The sequence below is a fragment of the Zea mays genome, chromosome 3 (genome assembly GCF_902167145.1).
Source record: "Zea mays cultivar B73 chromosome 3, Zm-B73-REFERENCE-NAM-5.0, whole genome shotgun sequence".
Lineage (NCBI taxonomy): Eukaryota > Viridiplantae > Streptophyta > Magnoliopsida > Poales > Poaceae > Zea > Zea mays.
The window spans coordinates 44,005,294-44,025,543 of record NC_050098.1 but is presented as its reverse complement, the minus strand read 5'-3'; the positions used below and the strand labels follow the sequence as shown (position 1 = coordinate 44,025,543).

The window sequence follows — 20,250 nt, the reverse complement described above, 5'->3', positions numbered from 1 at the left end:
GCACCACCTGCCGCGACCTGGTGAGCAAGCTAGGTCGCAAGACCCCCACCAGGGCGAGCGACCTGATGGACATCGCCACCAAGTTTGCCTCTGGCCAGGAGGTGGTTGAGGCTATCTTCCGGAAGGACAAGCAGCCCCAGGGCCGCCCACCGGAAGATGCCCCTGAGGCGTCAACTCAGCGCGGTGCCAAGAAGAAGGGCAAGAAGAAGTCGCAAGCGAAACGCGACGCCGCCGACGCGGACCTTGTCACCGCCGCCGAATACAAGAACCCTCGGAAACCCCCTGGAGGTGCCAACCTCTTCGACAAGATGCTCAAGGAGCCGTGCCCATAACATCAGGGGCCCGTCAAGCACACCCTTGAGGAGTGCGCTATGCTTTGGCGCCACTTCCACAGGGCCGGGCCACCCGCGGAGGGTGGTAGGGCTCGCGACGACGACAAGAAGGAAGATCACCAGGCAGGAGAGTTCCCCGAGGTCCGCGACTGCTTCATGATATACGGTGGGCAAGCGGCGAACGCCTCGGCTCGGCACCGCAAGCAAGAGCGTCGGGAGGCCTGTTCGGTGAAGGTGGCGGCGCCAATCTACCTAGACTAGTCCGACAAGCCCATCACCTTCGACCAAGCCGACCACCCCGGTCACATGCCGAGCCTGGGGAAATACCCGCTCGTTGTCGACCCCGTCATCGGCGACGTTAGGCTCATCAAGGTCCTCATGGATGGAGGCAGCAGCCTCAACATCATCTACGCCGAGACCCTCGGGCTCCTGCATGTCGATCTGTCCTCGGTCCGGGCAGGCGCTGCGCCTTTCCACGGGGTCATCCTCGGGAAGCGCGTCCAGCCCCTCGGACAACTCGACCTCCCCGTCTGCTTTGGAACGCCCTCCAACTTCCGAAGGGAGACCCTTACGTTCGAGGTGGTCGGGTTCCGAGGAACCTACCACGCGGTACTGGGGAGGCCATGCTACGCGAAGTTCATGGCCGTCCCCAACTACACCTACCTCAAGCTCAAGATGCCGGGCCCCAACAGGGTCATCACCGTCGGCCCCACGTACAAACACGCGTTCGAATGCGACATGGAGTGCGTGGAGTACGCCGAGGCCCTCATCGCCGACCTGGAAAGCCTCTCTAAGGAGGTGCCAGACGTGAAGCGTCACGCTGGCAACTTTCTCCGCGCCTCCAAGCAGAGACGCTGGCAACTTTCTCCGCGCCTCCAAGCGAGTGCTAACACTCCCTTCGAGGCTCGGGGGCTACTATCGGGGACCATAATTAGGGGTACCCTCAAGTCTCCTAATTCTCAGCTGGTAACCCCCATCAGCATAAAGCTGCAAAGGCCTGATGGGTGCGATTTAGTCAGGGATCGGTCCATTCGAGGGACTCGATCACGCCACGCCCGAGCCTAGCCTCGGACAAGGGCAGCCGACCCCAGAGGATCTCCGTCTCGCCCGAGGCCCCCCTCCAGCGACGAACATACTTACGGCTCGCCCGAGGCCCTGTCTTCGCCAAGAAGCAACCCTGACCAAATCGCCGCGCCAACCGACCAGATCGCAGGAGCATTTAATACAAAGGTGGCCTGACACCTTTATCCTGACACGCGTCCTCCAGTCGACAGAGCCGAAGTGACCGCAGTCACTTCGCCGCTCCACTGACCGGCCTGACAGAAGGACAGCACCGCCTGCGCCGCTCTGACTGCTGTGCCACTCGACAGAGTGAGGCTGACAGGCAGTCAGGCCCGACCTCAGGCACCATAGGAAGCTCCGCTTTGCCCGACCCAGGGCTCGGACTCGGGCTCAGCCCCGGAAGACGACGAACTCCGCTCCGCCCGACCCAGGGCTCGGACTCGGGCTCAGCCCCGGAAGACGACGAACTCCGCTCCGCCCGACCCAGGGCTCGGACTCGGGCTCAGCCCCGAAAGACGGCGAACTTCGCTCCGCCCGACCCAGGGCTCGGACTTGGGCTCAGCCCCGGAAGACGGCGAACTCTGCTTCGCCCGACCCTGGGCTCGGACTCGGGCTCAGCCCCGGAAGACGACGAACTCCGCTCCGCCCGACCCAGGGCTCGGACTTGGGCTCAGCCCCAGAAGACGACGAACTCCGCTTCGCCCGAACCCAGGCTCAGACTCAGCCCTGGCCTCAGCCGACGGTCTCCGCCTCGCCCGACCCAGGGGCTCGGACTCGACCACGGCCACGGAAGGCAGACTCGACCTCGACCTCGGAGGAGCCTCCACATCGCCCAACCTAGGGCGCGGACCGACCACGTCGACAGGAGGCGCCATCATTACCCTACCCCAAGTTGACTCAGGCTACGGGGAACAAGACCGGCGTCCCATCTGGCTCACTCCGCCAGATAGGCAATGATGGCGCCCCACACCCTCTGTGACGATGGCGGCTCTCAGCCCCCTTACGAAAGCAAGAGGACGTCAGCAAGGACTCGATAGCCCCGACAGCTGTCCTTCCGCCAGGCTCTAGCGCTCCTCCGACGGCCACGACACCACATGAACCGGGTGCCAAAACCTCTCCGGCTGCCACGACGGCATGTACTTAGGGCGCTAGCTCTCCTCCGCTAGACACGTAGCACTCTGCTACACCCCCCATTGTACACATGGATCCTCTCCTTACGCCTATAAAAGGAAGTACCAGGGCTCTCTTACAGAGGGTTGGCCGCGCGGGGAAGAGGACGGGACAGGCGCTCGCGTGAGGCCGCTCGCTCCCCATCCCGCGTGGACGCTTGTAACCCCCTACTGCAAGTGCACCCGACCTGGGCGCGGGACGAACACGAAGGCCACGGGATTTCCACCTCTCTCACGCCCGTCTCCGGCTGCCTTTCTTCCCCCCTTCGCGCTCGGCCTCGCGCCGACCCATCTGGGCTGGGGCACGCGACGACATTTCACTCGTCGGCCCAGGGACCCCCCGGTCTCAAAACGCCGACAGTCGGGGACCATAATTAGGGGTACCCTCAAGACTCCTAATTCTCATCTAGTAACCCCTATCAGCACAAAGCTGCAAAGGCCTGATGGGTGCGACTAAGTCAGGGACCGGTCCATTCGAGGGACTCGATCACGCCTCGCCCGAGCCCAGCCTCGGGCAAGGGCAGCCGACCCCGGAGGATCTACGTCTCGCCCGAGGCCCCTCTCCAGCGACGAACATACTTCCGGCTCGCCCGAGGCCAAGTCTTCGCCAAGAAGCAAACCTGGCCAAATCGCCACGCCAACCGACCAAATCGCAGGGGCATTTAATGCAAAGGTGGCCTGACACCTTTATCCTGACGCACGTCCTCCAGTCGACAGAGCCGAAGTGACCGCAGTCACTTCGCTGTGACACCCCAGGTGTCTATTTCGGGTTATGTCAGAAGAATTATCCTAATCTCGGATGCTCAGTGAAAATTTCTATTTCTCGCTCACGTATGTCTCTGACTATCTAGACTATTCGTACACATTTGACCGAATTCGGAGTTAATCGATCGCGAGAAACAGCCAATTTTGGAGCGTGTTAAAACTTTTATTTCTCGGAACGAATGCAGACTCGAAGATCATTCTCGAATTATAAATCTCATCTGAAGCTCATTTAATCAAACTCTCAACGACTGTTATTTGATATGAGCCCTCGTCTAATTCCTCGAACTTCGATCGATGTTTGACTATTTTAATCTGAGTCCGTACTCTCAAACGGAATACACAATATGTCGTCCTCTAATCAATTCTTATCTGACTCGGCTTAATACCTCTGTGTTCGATACGAATTCGAAAATCAACCTCGGCGATGATTTTTAAATGTCGCGATTTGTCTCTTTTAATCCTAAATCTGAAAGTCGGTCATATTTCGAGGCGATTTATTTTCGAATCATGCGTAGTGAATTATTTTCGAGCGAAATCGAATCAAACTCTCAGTCGAATTAATCGCTCAATCTTCCGTTCGTTCGAACTCCAGCCCGCTCTGTTTTTACACAGACGACTTCCGCGAGAGCATTTTATTCCGGAAAATAAATTTAGCGCGGCCCGATTTCGTGTTTGGGCCAGCCCAACCCAGCCCAATTGGGCCCATTTAAAACCCTAGCCCTAGAGCTCTTCTATAAATAGAAGGACCCCTCACTTGCACTTGGCTTTTATTCATCTACCCCCCTAGCTGCCACTTTGTTTTTCTCCCTGTCTTCTTCTCCCACACGGCAACAGCCCACACCTTCTTCCTCCCTGCGCCCTCCCTGTTTCCCCTGGGCGAGCACAAGTGCAGGCCGACGACCTCCCTTCCCCTGCTGTTCCTGCGTCCTATTTATTTTCCATGGACAGCAGTAGGAGCCATGCCGCCCCGGCCCCTCTCCTCCCCTCTTCCCCATAAAACAGCAGCCGCAGCGAGCCGCCGTCGTCCACGGCGAGCAGCAGCTCGCCCACCTCTTCCGCTGCATTAAAATTTATGGTTACTATTTCTGAAACTCCGATAATGTAATCACTAATGATACTTATTAAATTTGTGGTATTATGCTTTATTGTATTTCTCTGTGCCTCACCTTCGAGTGAGCTAGTGGTATTCGATCCTTGTAAGTGGCTTTATCGGACTAGATCCGAGGGACTGACGGGTTATTCCTGTTTAAGTGTGTTGCTGCCCTTAAAGGTGCGACTTGGACACTTAAGCTGGAATAATTCGGGCGGTTCCGCCACAGCTGGTATCAGAGCGAATACCCTCACAGAGAAGTCAATAAGTCATGATTACCAACCTTTTCTAAAAGTAAAACTTGCTAGAAACCAATGTTGGATAGATCGTCAGGACGATAAGGATAGACCTAGGACGTAAAGCCTTAGGAAATAGATGGGTAGCTAGGTGGCTATATTTATATGGGCCGTAAAGGCTACTATTGCTACTATTAGGATGCTGTAGAAGCATCCGAGAAAAGTAGTTAGGTCTGAGAAGACGACTAGAACGAGCATGCATCATGATTGTCGCATTATAATTGTCTCTTGTGCACCAACCTGCTTCTCTCACCTTTATTACAATAATAAGAAATTTTGAATAATGTGTTGTATTGCTATGTTATGAAATATAAGAAATGCCTTATCTCTTGCCTAATTGGTAAGTCTTGTTAGGTCGTGCTATGTGTTTGTCTTGTCTTGCTAGCTAGGTGTATTGTAATTGTTCAACCCTCTTTGCCAAAAAAAATTGTTGCCTGTTTTGCCCATAAAAAGACCCCTCCAAACAACCTTGAGTTTAGCAAGTGAAACCTCCTTAAAAAAACAAATCCTACTTGTGTTGGTATTTTCTAGCCCCCTTGAGTGTTTTACCTTTGAAGTTAAACCTGCACAACTTGTAGACCCCCCCATAGCTTAACCGCTAGCCAAACTAAAACTTCCTTGTGCACTTGTTGTGTCAAAAAAAATTATTGTTGGTGTCTAGTTGCGCAAACCCTATCAAGGCCATGTTTCTTTCCATAAATCCTTGCTCCTAAAACTTCATAGCATTTCTGTTAATCATCCTGGCCGATCCTGTTTGCCTACCTCTCCTTTTGCCTGGATCTGGTAATCCTTTTTCTTGTGAATCATGTTGGCTTTATCATCCGAATCTCGGGATCCCCTATCGACTCTACCCCGTTAGCTGGTTATCTGCTATAACCCGTTCTCAAGTATCGAATGTTGATCTTGCCTAAATCTCTCATTCTAAATATTCTCATACTCTTTCTCCAAGGATCATGACGTCATTTTATCAACTTATCTTTAAACAACATATCCATGTGGATTAATTGATGTTGCTGTTATCTTTGGATCTCTCATGTCTCTAAAAGCTCAACAATCTATTTTGATCTCATGGTCGGTTCATCCTCATATCAAATCTCGTGCTAATATCTGATCTGATAATCTCCATGTTGATCATAAAATAGTTATCTGAGTTAAATAAAAATTCTCATGTGATGCTCTTTTGCCAACGATCTCTGCTTTAACTCCGGTCACATTCTTATTTTCTGAGCCATACTCTCATGGGCTCCATCTAATTGTATCACGTGGATTTCTCATTGGTTATGTTTAGTCATGGTATTATGACTAAACGACCGATGGTGCCGCGACGAAACCGAGAGCCTACTATGGTGCACACATGGTTGAGCTGCTCGGCACGCGCTGGTATCGCAGTTAATAGTCGTGATCCATTACGAGACTATACTGATGTGCTATCTTTTGTGGACACTCTCTTATAGTGATCGCTACATTTTGTCTCAATATGTCGCGATATTCTAACCAAATCTATCTTCAGTGTCTTGTCAGATCCCATCTCATGAATTTGCGTCTATCTCTAGCCTGGGAGTTACATGCTTCTCCACCCTTAAAGATCCTCATTCGAATCTCGGGACGAGATTCTTTTAAGGGGGGAAGGCTGTGACACCCCAGGTGTCTATTTCGGGTTATGTCGGAAGAATTATCCTAATCTCGGATGCTCAGTGAAAATTTCTATTTCTCACTCACGTATGTCTCTGACTATCCAGACTATTCGTACACATTTGACCGAATTCGGAGTTAATCGATCGCAAGAAACAGCCAATTTTGGAGCGTGTTAAAACTTTTATTTCTCGGAACGAATGCAGACTCGAAGATCATTCTCGAATTATAAATCTCATCTGAAGCTCATTTAATCAAACTCTCGACGACTGTTATTTGATATGAGCCCTCGTCTAATTCCTCGAACTTCGATCGATGTCTGACTATTTTAATCTGAGTCCGTACTCTCAAACGGAATACTCAATATGTCGTCCTCTAATCAATTCTTATCTGACTCGGCTTAATACCTCTGTGTTCGATCCGAATTCGAAAATCAACCTCGGCGATGATTTTTAAATGTCGCGATTTGTCTCTTTTAATCCTAAATCTGAAAGCCGGTCATATTTCGAGGCGATTTATTTTCGAATCATGCGTAGTGAATTATTTTCGAGCGAAATCGAATCAAACTCTCGGTCGAATAAATCGCTCAATCTTCCGTTCGTCCGAACTCCAGCCCACTCTGTTTTTACACAGACGACTTCCGCGAGAGCATTTTATTCCGGAAAAGAAATTTAGCGCGGCCCGATTTCGTGTTTGGGCCAGCCCAATTGGGCCCATTTAAAACCCTAGCCCTAGAGCTCTTCTATAAATAGAAGGACCCCTCACTTGCACTTGGCTTTTATTCATCTACCCCCTAGTCGCCACTTTGTTTTTCTCCCTGTCTTCTTCTCCCACACGGCAGCAGCCCACACCTTCTTCCTCCCTGCGCCCTCCCTGTTTCCCCTGGGCGAGCACAAGTGCAGGCCGACGACCTCCCTTCCCCTGTTGTTCCTGCGTCCTATTTATTTTCCATGGACAGCAGTAGGAGCCATGCCGCCCCGGCCCCTCTCCTCCCCTCTTCCCCATAAAACAGCAGCCGCAGCGAGTCGCTGTCGTCCACGGCGAGCAGCAGCTCGCCCACCTCTTCCTCCCATGACGCCCTGCAATCTTCCCCCTTCCTCCCTTTTGCTCCTCTCCATGTTTCAGCGCCTAGAACAATCCTTGCTGCGCCTGAGATCTGGACAGCCATGGAGGACAACCAAACTCCTCTCCCATGGCAGCATTTTCCCCCATCCGAGCTCCACCCATGGCGAGAGGCCAATGCCGCCCAGCTCACTGTCCAGGGCGCCCATAAAATTCCAGCAGCGAGCTCCACCGCCGATCTACGCAGCCCCAACTTCGCGCGCTGTCGGCTCGCTGTTTTGTGGAGCCCCATGGACAGCGCGCCGTCGACGCCCGCCGTGTGCTCGCTGTTTTGCGCAGCCCATCCGCGATGCCGTCGAAAACCGTGGTGAGGAACCCCCGCTGTTCTTGATGTTTATTTTCCAATGTGTGTGATGTTCGATGAACTGCCGCCAACAAATTGTGTGTTTTCGCAGCTAATGGTCGACGTCGTGCCTTGCCCGTTCGACGAAATACCGAGCCATGTGGACGGCCATGCGTCTAGTCACGACCCGTTCAGGTTGATTGAATTATAGTTTATAATACATACGCTTTGGTTGATGTCGGATAATGCATGTATATATGTGGATGTGTGTAATATGTTTCGGCAATACACGTTAGTAGGATCGCATTTGCGGTTAAAGAACAAGTGGTTGTTGATATGTGCGATTCGTAGTTGTATAATTATATTTTGGTCGATGTGGTGTACATTGGTGTTGGAATGTGTGTGGGTATAAAAATGTTTTGGTTATATGCCGAAGCAAGGTTGCCTTAACGTTTAGGTAAGCAAACGTGTTGTGTTGTTTTATGTGATGAGTAAGTTTGGAAATATATGTGATGTGAGGATTGAATTAGTATACGTACGTGTGTGTGTGCCGTAGTGTATTATAGTAGTGGTGGCGGGAGATATTTAATTGAGGTGCGCGGGTATATGCCGTGATATGGTTATACTCGCAACAAAGAAATATGTATGTATTGTGTGACCCGACGTTTAGGTTACTATTGTATAATCGTGTGAAGGACTCTCCCGATGGTCACGTGACTAAAGGGTGGTGTAGTGGTAAAGCGGGAAGTAAGTTTAGTTTTTCAACGGTTAATGGATAGTATCTGTCAGTGTTATCATGATTTTTGTTGTATGGCAATGTGATGCTTCGCTTTGTCAATCATCACATTCCATGCCCCTGTGGATAAATAAATGTCTTGTTGATCGGTTAGAGGTCTTATACGAGTGTTATCGTAGTCCAATAATTATTGGAGGCAAGTAGCGTTCATGAGTCAATCCTTGCTAAAATTGAAGAACAGTCCGATAATATATGCACATAAGTGCTTTAGGTCTTCAGTAGCCAGTGTAAGTCTTATGGAGATTTATACCATGTTTTAATGTCTCTATGTTAGACCTCCTAAAATATGGTGTTTTAAGTGACTTACGTGTTAACTAATTCGAGTGGAGAAATGGTTAAGAAAAACTAATTAACCTGCTCCCACCTATGTTTTTGAGTTGCGAAGTCTAAAATACTTGCTAAGTTTTATACTGGTTAACCAACTTGTTAGATGACTTTAGTTAAGCTCGTGGTCACGATGATTTGCTTGTTGTAGTCTAAATACGTATGGTTATGGTCGCGAATGAAAAGTATTAGTGCTCATGTGAGGTCTAAGTTAAAATATAAATTATTGTGTGAACAACACTTCGATATCGATTATCGGGGAGAATGCGTTGTTAATTAAATATAGTACTTCTAGTGCTCATAATGACACGGATAAAAATTAGTAAGTCCACTTGTTAGTTCTCACTTGGTTATTTTAACTCTAACAAATGTCAAAGTGTTACAATAATTCAAGTCTCTAGAACGCGGCAATTCTTGAATTGTATAGAAGCTGAAATGTATTGATTGATGTTTTGGGCTGCACGTACTGTTTTCGGTGTGCTGTATGTTTGATGAACTAAATTGTGTTTTCTCTAGATATGTGCTATAGAAAAGTTGTAGATAACATGATTATCTTGCTTGTACTAAAATTTGACAGCCATAAACCTGATCGTTTAGGAGTTGTGCTTTTCACAAGCCCAGCACCTGAATCTGTCGAATTTCTGAACAGATTTCAGAAATTGCAATGGTTGCTTAAGTTAATGTTGAAATTAGTGATTTGTGGTCACAAGAAAGTTGTGGACAACTTTATTATCTTGCTGGTGTTAAAATTTGACAGCCATAGGTCTGACAGTTTAGGAGTTATGCTTTTTACAAATTCAGTAACTGAATCTGTCCAATTTCTGTACAGATTTCAGAGACTGTACTGTTTGCTTAAGTTAATGTTTGAATCAGTCCTTGTAGATTATAATAAAGTTGTAGATGCTTTTCTTATCTTGCTTGTGTCAAAATTTCATAACTAAAGGCCTGACGGTTTAAGAGTTATGAATTTTACAACTTGGTTGCTGTGTTATGTCCACTGACAGAACAGATTTCGAAAACTGAATTGTTTGATTCAGTTCAACATAGAATCAATTCTTGGTGATTATAAAAGTTATGTAGTGCTTTTACTGATCTTTCCAAAAAGTCTTAGATCACTCCTTTTGGTGGTCTGAAGCTTAAGTTATGAATGTTTCAAATATGAAGACTGAATCTGTCCAGTTCTGGACAGCAAAGTCTTTTAGTGATGTTTATCCTTAGTTAAATATTGAATCACTTTGGGATGTTTATAAATAATTTGTAGAACATTTAATTAGCTTTCCAGAAAGTCTAGGATCAATTTGTTTGGATGTATGAATCTTCAGTTATGAATTTTTAAAATCACAAGTCTGAATCTGTCCAAATCTGGACAGAGCTGCTGTGATTGCACTTTTTGACCTTGCTCAGTGTTTAATCATGCTGTAATGAAAATACCAAAATTGTAGAGCACTTTCTAAGCTTTACAGAAAGTCCTAGTTTGCTAGTTTTGGATTAATATTTGAAAAGTTATGATTAAAACAAGTAACGGCTGTATTGCTGTCCAAAAATCTGCAAGTGAGCAAATGAATGTTTAGTTCACCCTATTTGCTAAAAATGTTTGGTTGACACTTAAGTAATGTAGACTTGCCATGACTAAGCTTAATAATGCACATGTGTCATGTTTTGTATGTTTCTTGCTCTAGTTGATTATGATATAGGAGTTCCGTAGTTAGTGATGCCTATGTCGTATTCAAGCTTACGTTGTCTTGGTTGGACTTGTGTGGTCGGTGATGCTTTTGCGCGATTAATAGGAGAACTAATAAAAAGCCGTATCCAAATAAATAAAATGTGTGTGTACTTGTCATATCGTATTTGTGTTGCATAAATAAATAAAATGTGGTTGTCTTGTTAATGGTGTTAATGATGAACGCCGATAACATACGAATAGCTAGCGCTTGCGTATAGTCGTTGCGGTGTCTTACAATTAAATGTTAGTTTGCTACCATGTATTTATATAGCTTGTGATAGTTTTCGTTGTATTCATACATATGCATCCTGCATCTCATTTAGGACCGAGAGGTGACGACCGTGCAAGTGATGTGGTGCCAACCACAAGATGCAGTTGGTGGACGACCTGAAGAATGATGGACTTAACCAGTGGATGCTCGCCAAGCGAGTACCTCCCCCAGCAAACACTGTCTAAGTGTTAAATTAAAGGCAAGCCCCGGTTTTATGCATAACCATATATATATATGCTATTTTACTGCACTTAAAGTTTGTAGGCTTGTACTGTGCACTTAAGTGTAGGAGTTGACTGAAACCCTAGTTGCATGAACTCAGGATTCCTTTTGAGATGGATACTAGTATGCTAGGTCGAGTAGCTGCTTTACTAATTAGGGATCTCGGTAGAAGTCGAGTGATTTTTCTAGCACTCGCGCGAGGTCAAGAATTGGTTGTATCCATTTTGATATCATAATGATGGTGGTCTGTGGACAACGGTCCATGGGGATGCGTTGTCTACGAGACGGAAATTGGAATAAGGATTAAGGTGTGGTACCGTGAGTCAAGCGTTTGAACGTACTAAACATATACCGAGAAATATGGTAAATCGGTAAGCCTAGTACCTGATTGAACCTGGCAGCAGATTGCCCTCCTCACGTGACCTGAGACGAGGTCTCCCATTCCGGTTATGGTGGGACAAGTGCGGTCACTGCACGACGGCAGTCGGGGTCAGTGAGGCATTGTACGCCAAGGCGATGAGCCCCTCTCTGCTGACGGGGAATCGATGGGGACGGTTGATGTGTGTGGGGACGGAGTGCCCCTGCATGTCGTGTGTTTAGGTTTACCTTGCAAGGTTTAAAAACTCGATTCGAATCGTCTGCTTCTCGCAGCTAATGAGACTGCTTGATCCATGCTGCTACATTGAGTAATAAGTGGAAATGTGGTGACTGGCAAAAGATGTTGATTGATAAAATGTTTGATACCATGTATGACTAGCTAGGTACTCATCTAGTCTTAAAAGGATCTTACTAAAACTTGAAAAGCTAAAACTTGATTTTAGACTCAGCTAGTGCTTTTGGCAAACCAAACCCCTCAGCCAAACAGCTGCATGTCTAGAGGTAGAGGAGTAGACTCCTCACACCGGGTAAGTCTAGCTGAGTATTAGTATACTCAGCCTTGCTTGTGGCACAATTTTTGCAGGTACTCCTTGATTTGGTTGATGGTGTGACTTGGCCTCCATCCCTGCCACCGGGATAGACGGTCAAGTGGGTTATTGCTTCCGCAGAAGAGGACCAGGAGGAGTAGCGTGGCCAGGCTTCGCCATGTTACTCGGTTTTCTCCGTTAGTTATTTCCGCTGCATTAAAATTTATGGTTACTATTTCTGAAACTCCGATAATGTAATCACTAATGATACTTATTAAATTTGTGGTATTATGCTTTATTGTATTTCTCTGTGCCTCACCTTCGAGTGAGCTAGTGGTATTCGATCCTGGTAAGTGGCTTTATCGGACTAGATCCGAGGGACTGACGGGTTATTCCTGTTTAAGTGTGTTGCTGCCCTTAAAGGTGCGACTTGGACACTTAAGCTGGAATAATTTGGGCGGTTCCGCCACAGCTGGTATCAGAGCGAATACCCTCACAGAGAAGTCAATAAGTCATGATTACCAACCTTTTCTAAAAGTAAAACTTGCTAGAAACCAATGTTGGATAGATCGTCAGGACGATAAGGATAGACCTAAGACGTAAAGCCTTAGGAAATAGATGGGTAGCTAGGTGGCTATATTTATATGGGCCGTAAAGGCTACTATTGCTACTATTAGGATGCTGTAGAAGCATCCGAGAAAAGTAGTTAGGTCTGAGAAGACGACTAGAATGAGCATGCATCATGATTGTCGCATTATAATTGTCTCTTGTGCACCAACCTGCTTCTCTCACCTTTATTCCAATAATAAGAAATTTTGAATAATGTGTTGTATTGCTATGTTATGAAATATAAGAAATGCCTTATCTCTTGCCTAATTGGTAAGTCTTGTTAGGTCGTGCTATGTGTTTGTCTTGTCTTGCTAGCTAGGTGTATTGTAATTGTTCAACCCTCTTTGCCAAAAAAAATTGTTGCCTGTTTTGCCCATAAAAAGACCCCTCCAAACAACCTTGAGTTTAGCAAGTGAAACCTCCTTAAAAAAACAAATCCTACTTGTGTTGGTATTTTCTAGCCCCCTTGAGTGTTTTACCTTTGAAGTTAAACCTGCACAACTTGTAGACCCCCCATAGCTTAACCGCTAGCCAAACTAAAACTTCCTTGTGCACTTGTTGTGTCAAAAAAAATTATTGTTGGTGTCTAGTTGCGCAAACCCTATCAAGGCCATGTTTCTTTCCATAAATCCTTGCTCCTAAAACTTCATAGCATTTCTGTTAATCATCCTGGTCGATCCTGTTTGCCTACCTCTCCTTTTGCTTGGATCTGGTAATCCTTTTTCTTGTGAATCATGTTGGCTTTATCATCCGAATCTCAGGATCCCCTATCGACTCTACCCCGTTAGCTGGTTATCTGCTATAACCCGTTCTCAAGTATCGAATGTTGATCTTGCCTAAATCTCTCATTCTAAATATTCTCATACTCTTTCTCCAAGGATCATGACATCATTTTATCAACTTATCTCTAAACAACATATCCATGTGGATTAATTGATGTTGCTGTTATCTTTGGATCTCTCATGTCTCTAAAAGCTCAACAATCTATTTTGATCTCATGGTCGGTTCATCCTCATATCAAATCTCGTGCTAATATCTGATCTGATAATCTCCATGTTGATCATAAAATAGTTCTCTGAGTTAAATAAAAATTCTCATGTGATGCTCTTTTGCCAACGATCTCTGCTTTAACTCCGGTCACATTCTTATTTTCTGAGCCATACTCTCATGGGCTCCATCTAATTGTGTCACGTGGATTTCTCATTGGTTATGTTTAGTCATGGTATTATGACTAAACGACCGATGGTGCCGCGACGAAACCGAGAGCCTACTATGGTGCACACATGGTTGAGCTGCTCGGCACGCGCTGGTATCGCAGTTAATAGTCGTGATCCATTACGAGACTATACTGATGTGCTATCTTTTGTGGACACTCTCTTAGAGTGATCGCTACATTTTGTCTTAATATGTCGCGATATTCTAACCAAATCTATCTTCAGTGTCTTGTCAGATCCCATCTCATGAATTTGCGTCTATGTCTAGCTTGAGAGTTACATGCTTCTCCACCCTTAAAGATCCTCATTCGAATCTCGGGACGAGATTCTTTTAAGGGGGGAAGGCTGTGACACCCCAGGTGTCTATTTTGGGTTATGTCGGAAGAATTATCCTAATCTCGGATGCTCAGTGAAAATTTCTATTTCTCGCTCACGTATGTCTCTGACTATCCAGACTATTCGTACACATTTGACCGAATTTGGAGTTAATCGATCGCGAGAAACAGCCAATTTTGGAGCGTGTTAAAACTTTTATTTCTCGGAACGAATGCAGACTCGAAGATCATTCTCGAATTATAAATCTCATCGGAAGCTCATTTAATCAAACTCTCGACGACTGTTATTTGATATGATCCCTCGTCTAATTCCTCGAACTTCGATCGATGTCTGACTATTTTAATCTGAGTCCGTACTCTCAAACGGAATACTCAATATGTCGTCCTCTAATCAATTCTTATCTGACTCGGCTTAATACCTCTGTGTTCGATCCGAATTCGAAAATCAACCTCGGCGATGATTTTTAAATGTCGCAATTCGTCTCTTTTAATCCTAAATCTGAAAGCCGGTCATATTTCGAGGCGATTTATTTTTGAATCATGCGTAGTGAATTATTTTCGAGCGAAATCGAATCAAACTCTCGGTCGAATTAATCGCTCAATCTTCCGTTCGTCCGAACTCCAGCCCGCTCTGTTTTTACACAGACGACTTCCGCGAGAGCATTTTATTCCGGAAAATAAATTTAGCGCGGCCCGATTTCGTGTTTGGGCCAACCCAACCCAGCCCAATTGGGCCCATTTAAAACCCTAGCCCTAGAGCTCTTCTATAAATAGAAGGACCCCTCACTTGCACTTGGCTTTTATTCATCTACCCCCCTAGCCGCCACTTTGTTTTTCTCCCTGTCTTCTTCTCCCACACGGCAGCAGCCCACACCTTCTTCCTCCCTGCGCCCTCCCTGTTTCCCCTGGGCGAGCACAAGTGCAGGCCGACGACCTCCCTTCCCCTGCTGTTCCTGCGTCCTATTTATTTTCCATGGACAACAATAGGAGCCATGCCGCCCCGGCCCCTCTCCTCCCCTCTTCCCCATAAAACAGCAGCCGCAGCGAGCCGCCGTCGTCCACGGCGAGCAGCAGCTCGCCCACCTCTTCCTCCCATGACGCCCTGCAATCTTCCCCCTTCCTCCCTTTTGCTCCTCTCCATGTTTCAGCGCCTAGAACAATCCTTGCTGCGCCTGAGATCTGGACAGCCATGGAGGACAACCAAACTCCTCTCCCATGGCAGCATTTTCCCCCATCCGAGCTCCACCCATGGCGAGAGGCCAATGCCGCCCAGCTCACTGTCCAAGGCGCCCATAAAATTCCAGCAGCGAGCTCCACCGTCGATCTACGCAGCCCCAACTTCGCGCGCTGCCGGCTCGCTGTTTTGTGGAGCCCCATGGACAGCGCGCCATCGACGCCCGCCGTGTGCTCGCTGTTTTGCGCAGCCCATCCGCGACGCCGTCGAAAACCGTGGTGAGGAACCCCCGCTGTTCTCGATGTTTATTTTCCAATGTGTGTGATGTTCGATGAACTGCCGCCAACAAATTGTGTGTTTTCGCAGCTAATGGTCGACGTCGTGCCTTGCCCGTTCGACGAAATACCGAGCCATGTGGACGGCCATGCGTCTAGTCACGACCCGTTCAGGTTGATTGAATTATAGTTTATAATACATACGCTTTGGTTGATGTCGGATAATGCATGTATATATGTGGATGTGTGTAATATGTTTCGGCAATACACGTTAGTAGGATCGCATTTGCGGTTAAAGAACAAGTTGTTGTTCATATGTGCGATTCGTAGTTGTATAATTATATTTTGGTCGATGTGGTGTACATTGGTGTTGGAATGTGTGTGGGTATAAAAATGTTTTGGTTATATGCCGAAGCAAGGTTGCCTTAACGTTTAGGTAAGCAAACGTGTTGTGTTGTTTTATGTGATGAGTAAGTTTGGAAATATATGTGATGTGAGGATTGAATTAGTATACGTACGTGTGTGTGTGCCGTAGTGTATTATAGTAGTGGTGGCGGGAGATATTTAATTGAGGTGCGCGGGTATATGTCGTGATATGGTTATACTCGCAACAAAGAAATATGTATGTATTGTGTGACCCGACGTTTAGGTTACTATTGTATAATCGTGTGAAGGACTCTCCCGATGGTCACGTGACTAAAGGGTAGTGTAGTGGTAAAGCGGGAAGTAAGTTTAGTTTTTCAACGGTTAATGGATAGTATCTGTCAGTGTTATCATGATTTTTGTTGTATGGCAATGTGATGCTTCGCTTTGTCAATCATCACATTCCATGCCCCTGTGGATAAATAAATGTCTTGTTGATCGGTTAGAGGTCTTATACAAGTGTTATCGTAGTCCAATAATTATTGGAGGCAAGTAGCGTTCATGAGTCAATCCTTGCTAAAATTGAAGAACAGTCCGATAACATATGCACATAAGTGCTTTAGGTCTTCAGTATCCAGTGTAAGTCTTATGGAGTTTTATGCCATGTTTTAATGTCTCTATGTTAGACCTCCTAAAATATGGTGTTTTAAGTGACTTACGTGTTAACTAATTCGAGTGGAGAAATGGTTAAGAAAAACTAATTAACCTGCTCCCACCTATGTTTTTGAGTTGCGAAGTCTAAAATACTTGCTAAGTTTTATACTGGTTAACCAACTTGTTAGATGACTTTAGTTAAGCTCGTGGTCACGATGATTTGCTTGTTGTAGTCTAAATACGTATGGTTATGGTCGCGAATGAAAAGTATTAGTGCTCATGTGAGGTCTAAGTTAAAATATAAATTATTGTGTGAACAACACTTCGATATCGATTATCGGGGAGAATGCGTTGTTAATTAAATATAGTACTTCTAGTGCTCATAATGACACGGATAAAAATTAGTAAGTCCACTTGTTAGTTCTCACTTGGTTATTTTAACTCTAACAAATGTCAAAGTGTTACAATAATTCAAGTCTCTAGAACGCGGCAATTCTTGAATTGTATAGAAGCTGAAATGTATTGATTGATGTTTTGGGCTGCACGTACTGTTTTCGGTGTGCTGTATGTTTGATGAACTAAATTGTGTTTTCTCTAGATATGTGCTATAGAAAAGTTGTAGATAACATGATTATCTTGCTTGTACTAAAATTTGACAGCCATAAACCTGATCGTTTAGGAGTTGTGCTTTTCACAAGCCCAGCACCTGAATCTGTCGAATTTCTGAACAGATTTCAGAAATTGCAATGGTTGCTTAAGTTAATGTTGAAATCAGTGATTTGTGGTCACAAGAAAGTTGTGGACAACTTTATTATCTTGCTGGTGTTAAAATTTGACAGCCATAGGTCTGACAGTTTAGGAGTTATGCTTTTTACAAATTCAGTAACTGAATCTGTCCAATTTCTGTACAGATTTCAGAGACTGTACTGTTTGCTTAAGTTAATGTTTGAATCAGTCCTTGTAGATTATAATAAAGTTGTAGATGCTTTTCTTATCTTGCTTGTGTCAAAATTTCATAACTAAAGGCCTGACGGTTTAAGAGTTATGAATTTTACAACTTGGTTGCTGTGTTATGTCCACTGACAGAACAGATTTCGAAAACTGAATTGTTTGATTCAGTTCAACATAGAATCAATTCTTGGTGATTATAAAAGTTATGTAGTGCTTTTGCTGAGCTTTCCAAAAAGTCTTAGATCACTCCTTTTGGTGGTCTGAAGCTTAAGTTATGAATGTTTCAAATATGAAGTCTGAATCTGTCCAGTTCTGGACAGCAAAGTCTTTTAGTGATGTTTATCCTTAGTTAAATATTGAATCACCTTGGGATGTTTATAAATAATTTGTAGAACATTTAATTAGCTTTCCAGAAAGTCTAGGATCAATTTGTTTGGATGTCTGAATCTTCAGTTATGAATTTTTAAAATCACAAGTCTGAATCTGTCCAAATCTGGACAGAGCTGCTGTGATTGCACTTTTTGACCTTGATAAGTGTTTAATCATGCTGTAATGAAAATACCAAAATTGTAGAGAACTTTCTAAGCTTTCCAGAAAGTCCTAGTTTGCTAGTTTTGGATTAATATTTGAAAAGTTATGATTAAAACAAGTAACGGCTGTATTGCTGTCCAAAAATCTGCAAGTGAGCAAATGAATGTTTAGTTCACCCTATTTGCTAAAAATGTTTGGTTGATACTTAAGTAATGTAGACTTGCCATGACTAAGCTTAATAATGCACATGTGTCATATTTTGTATGTTTCTTGCTCTAGTTGATTATGATATAGGAGTTCCGTAGTTAGTGATGCCTATGTCGTATTCAAGCTTACGTTGTCTTGGTTGGACTTGTGTGGTCGATGATGCTTTTGCGCGATTAATAGGAGAACTAATAAAAAGCCGTATCCAAATAAATAAAATGTGCGTGTACTTGTCATATCGTATTTGTGTTGCATAAATAAATAAAATGTGGTCGTCTTGTTAATGGTGTTAATGATGAACGCCGATAACATACGAATAGCTAGCGCTTGCGTATAGTCGTTGCGGTGTCTTACAATTAAATGTTAGTTTGCTACCATGTATTTATATAGCTTGTGATATTTTTCATTGTATTCATACATATGCATCCTGCATCTCATTTAGGACCGAGAGGTGACGACCGTGCAAGTGATGTGGTGCCAACCACAAGATGCAGTTGGTGGACGACCTGAAGAATGATGGACTTAACCAGTGGATGCTCGCCAAGCGAGTACCTCCCCCAGCAAACACTGTCTAAGTGTTAAATTAAAGGCAAGCCCCGGTTTTATGCATAACCGTATATATATATATATGCTATTTTACTGCACTTAATGTTTGTAGGCTTGTACTGTGCACTTAAGTGTAGGAGTTGACTGAAACCCTAGTTGCATGAACTCAGGATTCCTTTTGAGATGGATACTAGTATGCTAGGTCGAGTAGCTGCTTTACTAATTAGGGATCTCGGTAGAAGTCGAGTGATTTTTCTAGCACTCGCGCGAGGTCAAGAATTGGTTGTATCCATTTTGATATCATAATGATGGTGGTCTGTGGACAACGGTCCATGGGGATGCGTTGTCTACGAGACGGAAATTGGAATAAGGATTAAGGTGTGGTACCGTGAGTCAAGCGTTTGAACGTACTAAACATATACCGAGAAATATGGTAAATCGGTAAGCCTAGTACCTGATTGAACCTGGCAGCAGATTGCCCTCCTCACGCGACCTGAGACGAGGTCTCCCATTCCGGTTATGGTGGGTACAAGTGCGGTCACTGCACGACGGCAGTCAGGGTCAGTGAGGCATTGTACGCCAAGGCGGTGAGCCCCTCTCTGCTGACGGGGAATCGATGGGGACGGTTGATGTGTGTGGGGACGGAGTGCCCCTGCATGTCGTGTGTTTAGGTTTACCTTGCAAGGTTTAAAAACTCGATTCGAATCGTCTGCTTCTCGCAGCTAATGAGACTGCTTGATCCATGCTGCTACATGGAGTAATAAGTGGAAATATGGTGACTGGCAAAAGATGTTGATTGATAAAATGTTTGATACCATGTATGACTAGCTAGGTACTCATCTAGTCTTAAAAGGATCTTACTAAAACTTGAAAAGCTAAAACTTGATTTTAGACTCAGCTAGTGCTTTTGGCAAACCAAACCCCTCAGCCAAACAGCTGCATGTCTAGAGGTAGAGGAGTAGACTCCTCACACCGGGTAAGTCTAGCTGAGTATTAGTATACTCAGCCTTGCTTGTGGCACAATTTTTGCAGGTACTCCTTGATTTGGTTGATGGTGTGACTTGGCCTCCATCCCTGCCACCGGGATAGACGGTCAAGTGGGTTATTGCTTCCGCAGGAGAGGACCAGGAGGAGTAGTGTGGCCAGGCTTCGCCATGTTACTCGGTTTTCTCCGTTAGTTATTTCCGCTGCATTAAAATTTATGGTTACTATTTCTGAAACTCCGATAATGTAATCACTAATGATACTTATTAAATTTGTGGTATTATGCTTTATTGTATTTCTCTGTGCCTCACCTTCGAGTGAGCTAGTGGTATTCGATCCTGGTAAGTGGCTTTATCGGACTAGATCCGAGGGACTGACGGGTTATTCCTGTTTAAGTGTGTTGCTGCCCTTAAAGGTG

At 45.3% G+C, this 20,250-nt stretch overlaps 2 protein-coding genes across 3 annotated transcripts; both read left to right on the top strand.

The window, feature by feature from the left end:
- The first annotated feature begins 7,127 nt into the window (after positions 1 to 7,127).
- Positions 7,128 to 10,957, top strand: LOC118476651 (uncharacterized). Its single transcript, XM_035966195.1, has 3 exons — positions 7,128 to 7,775; positions 7,864 to 7,946; positions 10,918 to 10,957. Exons 1-2 carry the CDS (start codon positions 7,316 to 7,318, stop codon positions 7,929 to 7,931), a joined length of 528 nt encoding a protein of 175 aa, XP_035822088.1. The 5' UTR covers positions 7,128 to 7,315; the 3' UTR covers positions 7,932 to 7,946; positions 10,918 to 10,957.
- Positions 10,958 to 14,954: 3,997 nt separating this feature from the next.
- Positions 14,955 to 18,891, top strand: LOC100381839 (uncharacterized). Of its 2 annotated transcripts, XM_035965943.1 has the most exons (3): positions 14,955 to 15,602; positions 15,691 to 15,773; positions 18,745 to 18,891. In XM_035965943.1, exons 1-2 carry the CDS (start codon positions 15,143 to 15,145, stop codon positions 15,756 to 15,758), a joined length of 528 nt encoding a protein of 175 aa, XP_035821836.1. In that variant the 5' UTR covers positions 14,955 to 15,142; the 3' UTR covers positions 15,759 to 15,773; positions 18,745 to 18,891. The 2 variants fall into 2 exon arrangements, with proteins under 2 accessions (XP_035821836.1, NP_001351707.1); NM_001364778.1 differs by lacking the exon at positions 18,745 to 18,891 and having other exon boundaries at positions 15,024 to 15,602; positions 15,691 to 16,109.
- The last annotated feature ends 1,359 nt before the right edge of the window (positions 18,892 to 20,250 follow it).

Coding starts and splice junctions, on each gene's coding strand:
- LOC118476651 (XM_035966195.1), top strand. CDS start 7,316: ATGCCGCCCCGGCCCCTCTCCTCCCCTCTTCCCCATAAAACAGCAGCC. Junction 7,776..7,863: donor CGATGCCGTCGAAAACCGTG/GTGAGGAACCCC, acceptor GTGTTTTCGCAG/CTAATGGTCGACGTCGTGCC.
- LOC100381839 (XM_035965943.1), top strand. CDS start 15,143: ATGCCGCCCCGGCCCCTCTCCTCCCCTCTTCCCCATAAAACAGCAGCC. Junction 15,603..15,690: donor CGACGCCGTCGAAAACCGTG/GTGAGGAACCCC, acceptor GTGTTTTCGCAG/CTAATGGTCGACGTCGTGCC.